This window comes from Natrix helvetica, assembly GCF_964273705.1.
Source record: "Natrix helvetica genome assembly, chromosome: 3".
NCBI lineage: Eukaryota > Metazoa > Chordata > Lepidosauria > Squamata > Natricidae > Natrix > Natrix helvetica.
In genome coordinates this window covers 145041347-145053630 of record NC_138549.1, presented here as the reverse complement: position 1 = coordinate 145053630, position 12284 = coordinate 145041347, and the positions used below count along the sequence as shown (strand labels likewise).

The 12284-nt window shown below is 36.8% G+C and overlaps 1 protein-coding gene across 12 annotated transcripts in view; it reads left to right on the top strand.

The window, feature by feature from the left end:
* EPB41L1 (erythrocyte membrane protein band 4.1 like 1) overlaps positions 1–9310 on the top strand; it is a 212276-nt gene extending 202966 nt beyond the window's left edge. For all 12 annotated transcript variants that reach the window (XM_081947589.1, XM_081947588.1, XM_081947582.1 and 9 more), the window contains 7 exons: positions 608–694; positions 1077–1157; positions 2063–2116; positions 3204–3299; positions 4226–4306; positions 5707–5823; positions 6451–9310. In XM_081947589.1, coding sequence (XP_081803715.1) covers positions 608–694; positions 1077–1157; positions 2063–2116; positions 3204–3299; positions 4226–4306; positions 5707–5823; positions 6451–6459 — 525 coding nt within the window. In that variant the 3' untranslated portion in view covers positions 6460–9310. The remainder of the gene's footprint in view (positions 1–607; positions 695–1076; positions 1158–2062; positions 2117–3203; positions 3300–4225; positions 4307–5706; positions 5824–6450) is intronic.
* Positions 9311–12284: the final 2974 nt, after the last annotated feature.

The following is a 12284-nucleotide window of genomic DNA, read 5'->3' as shown; positions in this document are numbered from 1 at the left end:
ACTAAAAATGAACATCATAGATGAATCAAATGACAATTGGCTATTCTGATTCTCTTAAATCAAAAAGCAGATACTGTACTGTTAAAATAATTGTCTTTCCAAATTGATTAACACAAAGGTCAGAGATGGAAGAAAACATACGGGGGACACAATGAAAAATTCTAATATTAGGCAAATGTCATGGATTTATAAGAGCAAAACTGGCTTAATCTTTGTTACTATAGTTAGTGAAATTGCATTTGAAATGGGTAGATTATATTCAAAAACAGGACTCTAAAATTATTCACTCAACAACAAATCGTTGTAGTTCTTTGCTTTCTTGCCAGTTTGAATTTTAATTCCATTTTTCCAGATTATAATCTTCATAGAAATAACATATGATCTAGTTTATACACTTTTAGTCATTCCTTTATTATCAAATATGAGCTCTGGAATAAAATTCTTGAGCTTAAATCAGCAAGAATTATTTGATTAACCATGACATCTGACAAAATGAGAATTAAAAATGCATATTTTTGGACAGGAAAAGGACTGTTCGCAAAACAGCCGTTTCTGTCATTAATTAACAATATTTGGATTGCCATCCTTTTTTTAATCTCTTTGATAGTCCTTCAATCAGAAATCAGAAATTGTAAAGAAAGTGGAAGCAGACAGCTCTGTACAACACAGAATTGGTACCACAGAAATTACACAGGTAACTTACAACCGTTACTTTATTGCACACTTAAATTTCTGCTGTAAGCACAAATGTGTTTTATAAGTCCATAGGCAAAACAGCCCACTAAAATTGCTAGTGGAAAAATAATTTACTTATAGTGTAATGATATATTCACTATTTGCTTTTTTATAAATACATCTTAAATACATCTTAAAATACACTATTTATTGTTTTTAAATACTTAAAGACATGAAATGCTCAATCTATAATCATGTTTTAAGATAATGTATGAATAGGAGACTAGATTGAAGTAATTTACTATCTTATATGAATATATTTTAGTTAATTTGTTTAGAATTGAATGGAATGTGCATTTAATAGCTCTACTTCTATTGACTTTTATTATTTCATTTTTCAGGTTGATGGTACTACTACAGATGGAAAAGAAGCAGTAACCACTTCCCACACTGAAAGCCCAGAAACTATGTCTACAACCTCAGTAAGTTATTCATGTGGAACTTATTCATTTCTGGCCATTTGTCAGCATTGCAGCATCCTCAATTTAGCTCCTTTGTGACACAGGGTGAATGTGGGATTCTCTTGTCTATCCCTGCTATCCGCAGTTACTTCAACTGCATCTCAGTTCCATTTTGAGACTTTTTGCGCTTAGTCCCTTTCCAACTTGTAGCCACCACCATTCTTGGCTGATTTTGAATAACAAAGGGGAGGCAAAATGAAAGATTGTGCTCTTTTTCCAATTCCTTCCTCTTTCAGTTTATCTTGACTCGGGTCCTTATATTCATAAGAGATGACCCTAGGGGCATGTCAGTTCTGGCCATCTCTGAAATAGCCCCTTAATAGATTTAAGTGAGTCCAAATTCCTTTGCTAAAATGTGACATAAAATGTATGAGATACATTTTCATTGTCAACTAGTTTGACAATAAATAATCACATAAGAGATGCAAAAAATATTGGAACTCTTTAAATCTTTTGAATAACATTAAATGTTATGGATAGAAACCAGTGGTGAAATTTTTTTTTACTACCGGTTCTGTGGGCATGGCTTGCTGGGCATGGCAGGGGAAGGATACTGCAAAATCTCCATTCCCACCCCATTCTGGGGCCAGCCAGAGGTGGTATTTGCCAGTTCTCCAAACTACTCAAATTTTCCGCTACTGGATTTTCACCCCTGATAGAAACCCTAAATTCCACCAACTGATAATTTTGCTTACCTGTTGGCTTTCAGGATACAGTAGATTATACTTTAGAATAAATGTTTTTATTTCCCTGAACAAATTAGTGGATGAAATTTATGATTTTTCCTCATGTCTTTGAGCATCTATCCTCCCTTGTCTGATCTGACCTATAAACATAAGTTGCAGTATAAATATTTTTTTCCCCAGGATCACAGTACCAAACCTACAAAAGGCACTTCAGACCTTCGTTCCATTTCTCCAGTAAGTCATTGTTCATATTTTCTGAGGAAATGTCCCATCCTTGTTTCCTAAATCAGTAATAAAATTACAAGACACAAAAGAACCTGAAACAGAAATAGTAGGCTGATATATAATACTTCACTGGACCTAGTATGAACATTCAGTAATATGAACATTCACAGTTCAGCCTGGAACATAGGAAATAACATATTATTATTCAGATACCATTAAGGTTGTGACTCTGGACCTTTTCCTGGGACTCTTATCCTGATACTTTTCAGTCAAGATTCAGGCTGGGTTATGGAACTGAGGTGGCATAAGTCACATTTGTGCATGATCTTTGGAGTGACTGGGATGAGGGTGGTGTGCCTGTCCTGTATGTGTCAGCAGTTTTTGATGCCAACAGTTTTTGTACCCTTCTGGGCAGGTTTAGGAGTTGCGGGGGGCACTGTTTTGCAATAGTCACTTCCTTTCTATAGTTGTTCTAGTCAGTATTGGTGTGGGGAAGAAGTCTAACTCAAGGCCCCTTCTATACGGAGTACCTCCCACCTCATCTCTTCGTCCACTCCTATTTAACATTTACATGAAACAACTGGATAAATTGGCATAGTTTAATGCATATCCACCCCCCAAATGATTTACCAGAGCATAATAGTCAAGCTGTATTTCAAAGCTCATGTAAATAAGTAATATCAACGTATCTTCTTTCAATTCCTTATAAAGGACAATTACTGCCTTAAAAGAAATAGATAAATGCTTCAAAACTTCTAACTGCTGTAGGACTTCAGAAACTGCAATTGTAACTGGCTCAAATAAGAAATGCTTAAGCTGAATACATTGTTAAGATGATTTTTTGATTTTGCAAAACTTTTAAAAACAAATTTTTAAGAACTAAGTTGATTTAAAGTAAACAGTCTATAAGAGGTCCAATTTATTTGTCCTCAAAAATTTGATTATGATCTTCTTTGGAGTAATACAAACTTTATCTTCACAACTGTTTTAGAGAAAGCTGAGTATCAGGGTTCATAACTTAACCCATGCCTATGACTTCTGTTTTGGAGGAACTGTAAATCTGTTGATGTGGATCATGTTTTGCATATGTTTATAGATTGCCAGTGGTGCTGTTGGCAAAGAAGCCTTCACCAGCCTTTTTGGTGCCACTGCAGAAACCCTCTCCACCTCCACAACTACCCATGTTACCAAGGTAAGATCAGTGCAGGAGCACAGAATATCAGCTTATTCCAGTGCCCACTTACATCTCACTTCTCATGAATGAACTGGGAAAAGATTTATTCTAGATAAGAGGCACATTGTACCTCTCTAAATATCACATCTACCTATATACTATTAACATTTATGTGTCTTTAACCTTTAACTGGGCAAAATAGGGCATCCTAGGGCAACAGTTTACTGTATTTCAAATGGGCTAATGTACTTCAAATGGGCTAATGTACAGAGTATTTCCAAAATCCAATATCCACAATTCCCTTGGCATTGAAATTTGACACATTGATGATAGCTTCAGTGCTTTCATGCTGCTGGGCCTCTACCCAGTGATTCAGTAGACTGGCCCAGCCTGAGACTGGGTAGGCTGGCCGCTCCATTGGCTACTGGAGATCGGGCAGACAACTCCCACCCTAGACCTTCAGAGGCTGCGTAGACCACTCCCTACTTCCCTACCTGAGAGCAATCAGCTGCAGTCAAGTTGGGAGGAATTTAAAAATTGTTCCTGTTCCTGCTTCTTTTTTTACCCTTAGTCATTCTCTTTCTCTATTTAGGTAAGGAAAAGTCTCTGAAGGGATGACCTGGTGGGACACAAGCCGCCTAATATTCTCCTATAATTAAATGTAGCTTATTTTCTTACTCCCAAGAGAGTATTTGTAAAAAAGGAATGTCATAAATTTCAGTCTAAACCATAATCTATCTTATTAGGCATTGTAGTTTGTATGCCACAGTATAGCCAATTGTTGATTTTCAACAAATCATGACTAAGCAAAGCTTAGCTTGGCACCCTGTGTCAAATTAGTCAGAGTTCTTGTGCTCCAGTAAAGCAGAAGCTATCATTCAAAACAGTTTTAGACATGGGATTTACAATATCATACTGAGCATTTATTTTCTTTTTTATTCCAGACTGTGAAAGGAGGATTTTCTGAAACCAGAATAGAAAAGCGAATCATCATAACGGGGGATGAAGATGTGGATCAAGATCAAGTATGAATGGAAGCTTTTAGCTAGGAAGTTGAACGAAACTCTTGTCCTTTTTATTTATGGAGGTGTTATGGTTCAAGATAGGAAGGCAGGAAGAGTGAAAGCTGTGTGTGGCGGATGTAAGAAGAAGCCTGAGAAAGAGGCCTGTAACTGCTGAAATGAAATTCAGTGATATGCCCATCTGTATTATTGAACTCTTTAGTGTGATAGAAGCTGTTTCAGTTTCATTTAGTTATTTTGCTGCAAAAAAATGGAAATTTGGATAATAAGGTCAAGTCCTAGAATTCCTGTGTGTGCACGGAATTCCTGAAAGAATTATTGCATGCACCTGCAGGCAACCTTGATACTAAATGGTTAGGAAGATCACAGTCCCCAAATATTTCCTTGCTCATGCCTGCTCAGGTACTCATCTAAAAACTTGTCTTAACCTTTACCGTTTCTAACATCCATATATTTAGCTTGAAGAACTGATGTTGTATTTATCATGCTTTGATGCAAATACAGAGCTCTCTGCATGTTCGGGGATGTTATTATAACAAAATTCATCCCTCTTCTGCTTGAACATGTGAAAGTCAGAGGAAATACAAGGTGGGACTGCAGATCTTGTATCCACCTTCCAGCTTTTACGTATGCATGCAAATACTTTAAGACAGGGGTGACAAACTGGCAGCCCGCGGGCCAGATGCGTCACGTACAGGCCACACCCACCCATTTTGCGAATGGGAAAAATGTTACGAAGCATCACATGATGGCAACATGACGCAGCGAGTTTGACATCCGCCCTTTAAAAGCACTACAATTTGTTCCAGTTATAGTGATAGACATACCGATAACAGTGTAATAATATTTGCATAATTTAGAAACTATTATAGATATACTTCTGGTATGTAGACCTAATTCACGATACCATGAAAGAGAGGGGGAAAATGTAGGGCTCTGTGATCTACAGTACAATGTGAAACTGTGCTTATTGATAGTTAGGAATATCTGTGTGAACAGAGATATTGATTTTGTCATTCATAAGTATAAATGTGTGTTCTTTCACTTATTCTTTTTTAAAATTATTTTCACTTGTTCTTACATGTGCACATTTTGGGGTGATTGAAGCTGCATTTGGATCTGTAGAATGATTTGGGAGCCAGAAGGAATGTGGGCATGGTGAAATAAAAAAGGGGGATATGCCTAGACTAAAACCCATAGTCTTTTTAAAAGTGCATTTTTAAAATTGCCAAGAAAGATTGGTTTCTTCTTACACCTTATCCAAATATAAAAGATTGGCTAAAATTTGAGGAAGGGACCTAGCAAAGCGCAGAAATTGGACTACTCATGGTTCCTGAGCCAAAAATTGGCCTCCAGTGACATAAGTGAAATACTACTGAATGTGAATTATTTTCTTTCCATAGGCTTTGGCTTTAGCCATCAAGGAGGCAAAATTACAGCATCCTGATATGCTGGTAACCAAAGCTGTAGTATATAGAGAAACAGACCCATCTCCAGAAGAAAAGGACAAGAAGCCTCAGGTGGGTATAAATATGGAGAAAGTGTGGAGAAATATGATCTTGACAGGCCAAGTAAAATAGTAAATGATATAGAAAGATTGTAGCTTTCAAAGCAAGCATCCTTCTAGTGAGACAACAACGAGCTCTCTCAAAAATGGCTATTTAAACAAAACTATGTGGCTGATGCTTTGTATTGAAGAATTATCTTGATTGTAGTAAGGTAAATTTGTGAACTGTGCCATATAGTAATCAGATTTATAACTAAGGATAAGCATGAGTTAATTTAAAAGAATGAGAATTGGCTAAGAATCTTGCCATTTTGAATGCTTACCATACGTTTTTGCTTGGAAAGTCTGGTCCTAATGGATTAACATCCTCCTATAGAGGATGTTTTCCATGGGCTTCACACAATAAAGCGATTAGAGTGCATGGTGCTCTGTACTAATAAGGGACATCCCAAAATAGACCCCAGGATGCTCTATAATATGCAAAAACTTCGTACCTGATACAATATAGTCTTGTTAAAATAGCTGAAGCTGTTAAAGAATATTAAATTGCAAAAGTCAAACAAGCTTGTAGTATTATATTGATAAAGGATTGACATTGTATGTATTGATTTATGTTCTTATTTTCCTTATCCTTGTATAGGAATCTTGACCTTTGTATTTCTAGAAGTTGGCATCTATTTTAACTTTGAAGTAAAGAAGGGGCCTTTATGCTGGATTCCTCACTGAGACATAGAACGTCCTGGCTGCAAGAATAATGTTGAGAGACAAAATATTAAATAAAAAGGAATAGCAAATATATTATATATTATATATACAGGAAACAAAATGCATCCTTGCACTGCTGCTATATGCTGGAGATGAATGAAACAGCAACATCAGCAACAAGCAAAACCAACCACCTCTTCAAATAAATTGAAGAATTGACTGATCTAAAAAAATCATGATGGTAATAATATTAATAATACAATAAACCACCATTGTGCATGTTACATTTAAAGAACACATAATTCATTTGTTGCACACTGAATGGAAAAGCAAAAATGCTTTGCAACAAAGCAAGAAATCAACTAGCAAAACAAGCAGAATTACAAAATGATTCCCTGATAGGAAAGAATTAAAATCCATTCACTTGTATAATTTGTTTATTATTTTCTAATTTGGGATGTGCAGTGATCATCCTTTATTTTCACGCCATGCTACTTTTGTTGCTTCACCATTGGATTCCTTTATTTCCCCCAATTGGTCCTTCCTTTTTAAAATGTTTCCTCTTCTCATCTAATGTCTTATTCTGCTGAAGATAATTATGACTTTATTTCACTTAAAGCAAAGGAAAATGAAATGTATATGATTTCTCATCGAAGAAAATGCAGCCTGTAGAGATTTCATATTGATGTGCTTTTAAGTTATGGATATTATATATAACTGGGGAGGGCGGGGAATGATATTAAAACAAACAGTGCTAAGTGTGACAATGACATTTTCACATTATTATTATTTGATTGATAATGGTTAATGTATTACAAGACTTTTAGATTATGCCAGTATCCCATGAAACTAAGAATAGGGGAAAAAAGAGGAATTCTGAGGAAGTTGTCTCTCACTTGAGTTTGGTGACACAACTGTGATTGTCACTGGTTAAGACACATATAACAGTATGGAAGGAGTCAAAGGCAACAAAACGGATCAGTGTTACTCCAGCCCAGTTAGAATGCTTAAAATGTGCCAATTAACAGTCTCTCTTCATCCTGCAGGCTTAGGAGGAGCACAAGGTCACCACACAGAATGAGGTCAAATTGCTTCATTGTTTAAGGCCTTTATTTAGCTGTCTTTCAGAGCAAAGTGTTTATTTAGGGCAAAGTTGTTACTGTATATGCCATGTCGGTTTTTCAAAATTTGAAAGTTTGGTTCCAAACCTATCAATTACGTGTTCCACTCATGTGTGGTTTCATTTTGTCAGATTGAGACTTTGGAGACCATATCTATCAGGGAGAAAGAGCACCTCTGCCTTCTTTAAATATGGGGATTCTATATCAGAGCAGGATTTATTCATGGGTTTCTTGAAGATGCATTCATCTGCCACAGTAAGGCTGTGAAGTTTAGAGAACCAAACTACTAACAGCAAATACTGCTCTGGAGTAAGGATACTATTAAATAAAACTGCTCTGCCATTAATGAAACCTAGACATTGTCCTTTACCACTTTTCATTACCTCAAGAGTAATTAAAGCAGAAAGAAATGAGACAAATCTAAATGAAAGAGTTTATACTTTTCCTTCTACATATTGTGAATTGGATAATGACATCTCTTATCTCTAATTGGAAATATAAATAAAAATGGGAAATGGTAATAATCATTGGAGTAATGTGGATGTATCTTATATCATAAATTGTTTGCCATTGTAGGAGACACTGGGCCATTGGCTATTAGCATGGCTCCTTAAAATTGGATCTGTTTCTGGCATGAAGGAGTGTCCTAATTAAACACTGAAAGCATAGATATAAACTTTATGCTGTAAGAGTCATTTCTAATTTTCATGTATCCAAGTGATTTTCTCCTTTAGATGTTTTGGAGGATTTTTTGTTTCCTTTTATTCTTCTGGAATATGTGATGCCATAAAACCAAAACATCAAAAAATGTAGAAACCCATAAAATATGTAGAAAACAAAAATCTTGTTCTGCTGATTTCAAAAACTGAAGAAAAATCTTGGTGGCATTATCATGGTTTTGTCCCCCTCAATGTTACAAAAAAAGTATTCTCCCCCCCCCTCCCCTAAACTTAATTTCATTTTTAATTTCAAAACAAAGCTCAGAAATTAGGTATATATAAAGTACATTCTGTTGCTCCTTCTATATGAATTGATATACATGAATCTGCCACTAAAACCTGTGGAAACAAATTGCTTCAAAACCCATTTATAAAAAGACCAGAATATAACTCTTGTCAAGTACAGGAAAGGAAAGCTAAAATAGATTTGGATTCTTCCCACGGCATGACTGAGGGTAGCCATTAACAAAAACTAGCTTTTTGTTTACCTAGAAAGATGTGGCTTATATATAGATATCTATATTAATATATATATATAATATTTATTATTTGTGGTAAAATGGAAGCCATGCATACTCTTCAGATCATGGTTTCTTCTACCTTCGGCTGCCATCTGATATAGTTGGTCACTCTTTGCTTTCTTTGGGTGAGGGGGGGTCTTTCCATTGAAAGGGAAGGTCGATGCAACTGCTTATTTGCAACAAATCCCGCAACTTGATTCTAAAACTGGCCTGCAACTGCATGAATTAAAAAGACTCATAATTATTTTTTAATTTGAAAAGCACCTTAACCAACTGAAATGCTGTCATTCCTTCATTAATTCTTCTGTCCTTCTGACCCCTCCACCCATTTCAATTTTTGTCCCATCCTTTTCGGTCATATCCTCTTTCAGTGCTTGGTGATGTATGCGTGTGTGCTCACTGTTCTTGTATTCAATAAAAGTGAAATAAATGTATCTGATGCTCACTCATTTTGTGGCTCATGGTGGCTTTTCTCTTAGGAAAGAGAGAAATTAGACCCTTTTCTGGGCCTGTCAGAATTTTGAATTTTCCTTGAGCAATTGGTTGTTAGTCAAGTACTACACATAGATGACGATGATGAAGTGTTGAATTATTGTGAAGCTGGACCACAACAGGTGTACAATTGAAGACACCCTACCCCACCCCATTGACTTTTATTAGCTCTTCTAGTATTGTGAGAAGAGGATAAATTCTTAGTCATGGGATTCCTCCTTTAGGGCCAATGTCACTCCGTTGATAGATAACACCAGAGATGCCAAGGAGCCTTAATTAATAAACTGCTGTTTTGTTTTGTTTGTGTTCAATCCCTTTCATCTCATCCAAATACAACCTCCAAATAAAGGATCAAAGAGTGCTAATACAATACAAACCAACAAATCACCTCCTCCAACAGTTTCATATCAATATTAAACAGCAGGAGGAAATGGACTGGAATTAGAGGAATCCTGTAACAGCCTATAACTGAACAACCAATTGGCTAATGAGCACCATGACCATTGAGTGACCCAACATGACCAGGGTGGACACTACCCTATACCAAGCTGTAATAAGAAATAATTTACAATAGCAACCAATGCCATCTCCATCCCATGTTCAGATAAGTATCTTGAATGAATAATCTGTTTCTTCTGTGGTGCATTGCCATTATAAGGAAAGATAAAAAGGATAATAGTGGTCAAATCCAGATAGATTGAGAGAGAGCATCTTTAAGATGTGGGGCATCATAGTCTCTTTCAAAGTTGCTGGTGTTGCCACTTTCAAAGTGAGGTGTCAGTTACCAGATCTAATCTCTCTCACTCCTGGATGAGGAGAGGAGCAGACAACAAATCCTAGTGCACTTCACCAAAGTCCATCAACTAGAAAGAATCCCAGGTTTGTTTGCAGAGCCTCACCTTAAGGGAGAAGGGTGATCTAGAAACATGAATATAAATATAAAAATAATGATTTCTGTGTCAACTATAGTAAGTCAAATGTTCTGTATCTTTTCCCTAAAAGAAGCTGACTACTTTAAACAGGGTTGTTCTATAGCAATCTGCCGATGTAATAAGGGAAGATAAGTAACATTTTATTCCCTTCTCACCAAAATTTAAGTGTTAAGCTTGAATTCACACCAGTCTTGGATAAAATTCACTTTTATAGTTTTTTTCAGTGCATGCCAGGCATACCTTCTGCTGCTTCATCTTGATGTTCTTGATAAACCAAGGAACCAACCAAGATTGGCCGATTAGGAGCGGCAGCTTGGAAGCAAGCACACTGATCTTCTTCTGTTGACAGTAGGTGACCAGGAATACAACAAAACTGCCCCAAATGTCTTTGGGGCAAGCTCATTATTACCACAGAGATCATGAACTTCAAGATTTGCTAAAACCGCTCCTGACAACCTGGAAATTGAAATCACCCAGAGCCAAATTATGAGAGAACTCTTAATATCAGCCTCTAGACCAAATCAAAGTTCAGGAAAGAACTGTCTTGGACATCGAAATAGCCATCACAGTAGAGTATCCAGCTTGTCCCTACTGTCCAACGTGCAGTATTTCAATTCACATTCCAGCAGAGTATCCAAGAATAGAAGGGGGTGCTTTAAAGATTACCATTCCTCTGACCAGGGTGTAGAGACTCCTGAAGGACTTGAAACCTGGGAGGGCAGATGTCAGACAGTGACACCCTCATCATCACCCAACCAAGTCTCAATAATATGCATCATTTTCTGGTGCTCATTTACCATCAAATCATAGAGATAATTAGTATTTGTATGTATGAGTTACTATTGCACACAGACTTGTCAATTATTATCAACAGATTACAGATCTATCAACAGATTCTGCCATCACTAGTGATATTGACGATTTGTCGGTTTCGCCCTTCCTTAAAATAGTCTCCTGCCATATCTTCCTCATCTGTCACAACTAGACTATATTTCTACCCATGCAATCAAACTATATTCCTACCCATGCAATCAAAACTCACACAGACGAATCATACTGGCTAATAATGTAACCTTCCCAGAATTAGAGAAAGTCATGCAGTCTGGCTTCAAAATCAAAAATAAATCACCACTCAAAGACTTCCAATTTCTACTTGGACAAAAAAAGTTTTGGTGATAAGAAATGAACTCAAGTAACACATACACACATACATACATACACATACACACACACACACACACAGAGTCTCCCTATAAATGGAGACAAACTTCAGATTCAAGTGCAAGACAACTATCCCATTTCTAACCTGCCATCAGTTCTACTAAGAGCATAATAGCCCAGGAACCAGTCATTGGTTTTGCAAAAAGTCCAATCTAATATCCAAGATACTGAAATTCCAAAGGGCAGGTGCAATGACAGAAAAGGCTTGTTTTCTAAGTTCTGCCAGATGACATTCCTTAATTGATGGGACTCATAACATGCCTCTTCTGCTGGATCAGCTGGAATGGGTAGAAAAAAATTGGGAACAAGCATCTTGCAAAATAACCCAGCCTCCTGACATGAAGATTTCCAATGGCAACTGATACTGCTCAGTCAACTGCTATCTCACTAAGTCACTCTTCAGGGAATCAGGTTCTGCAGACTTTGGATCAAACATCTTCTCCATTTTTCTCTAAGCCATGGTAAATCATCTTCCTACAGTCCATCTTCTTTTCTCTCTCTTTCCTAATATCCAGCTTGGATACCAATCTTCTTAACATTGTCTTGTTTCCTCTACTCCAACATCCTATCCAAACAGCTTCACAGACTACTGTCAAAAAATCTAAACAACTCTAAATTGAAACTTAATTCCTCCACTTGTTTATATTCTATAACCGCTTCTTTCTTTTCAATACATCCCTGCGACCAATCCGCTCGCACAGAGAGGGCCTCCTCCAGGTGCCGTCCACTAGACAGTGTCGGGGGGCGGCGCCTAGGAGTAGAG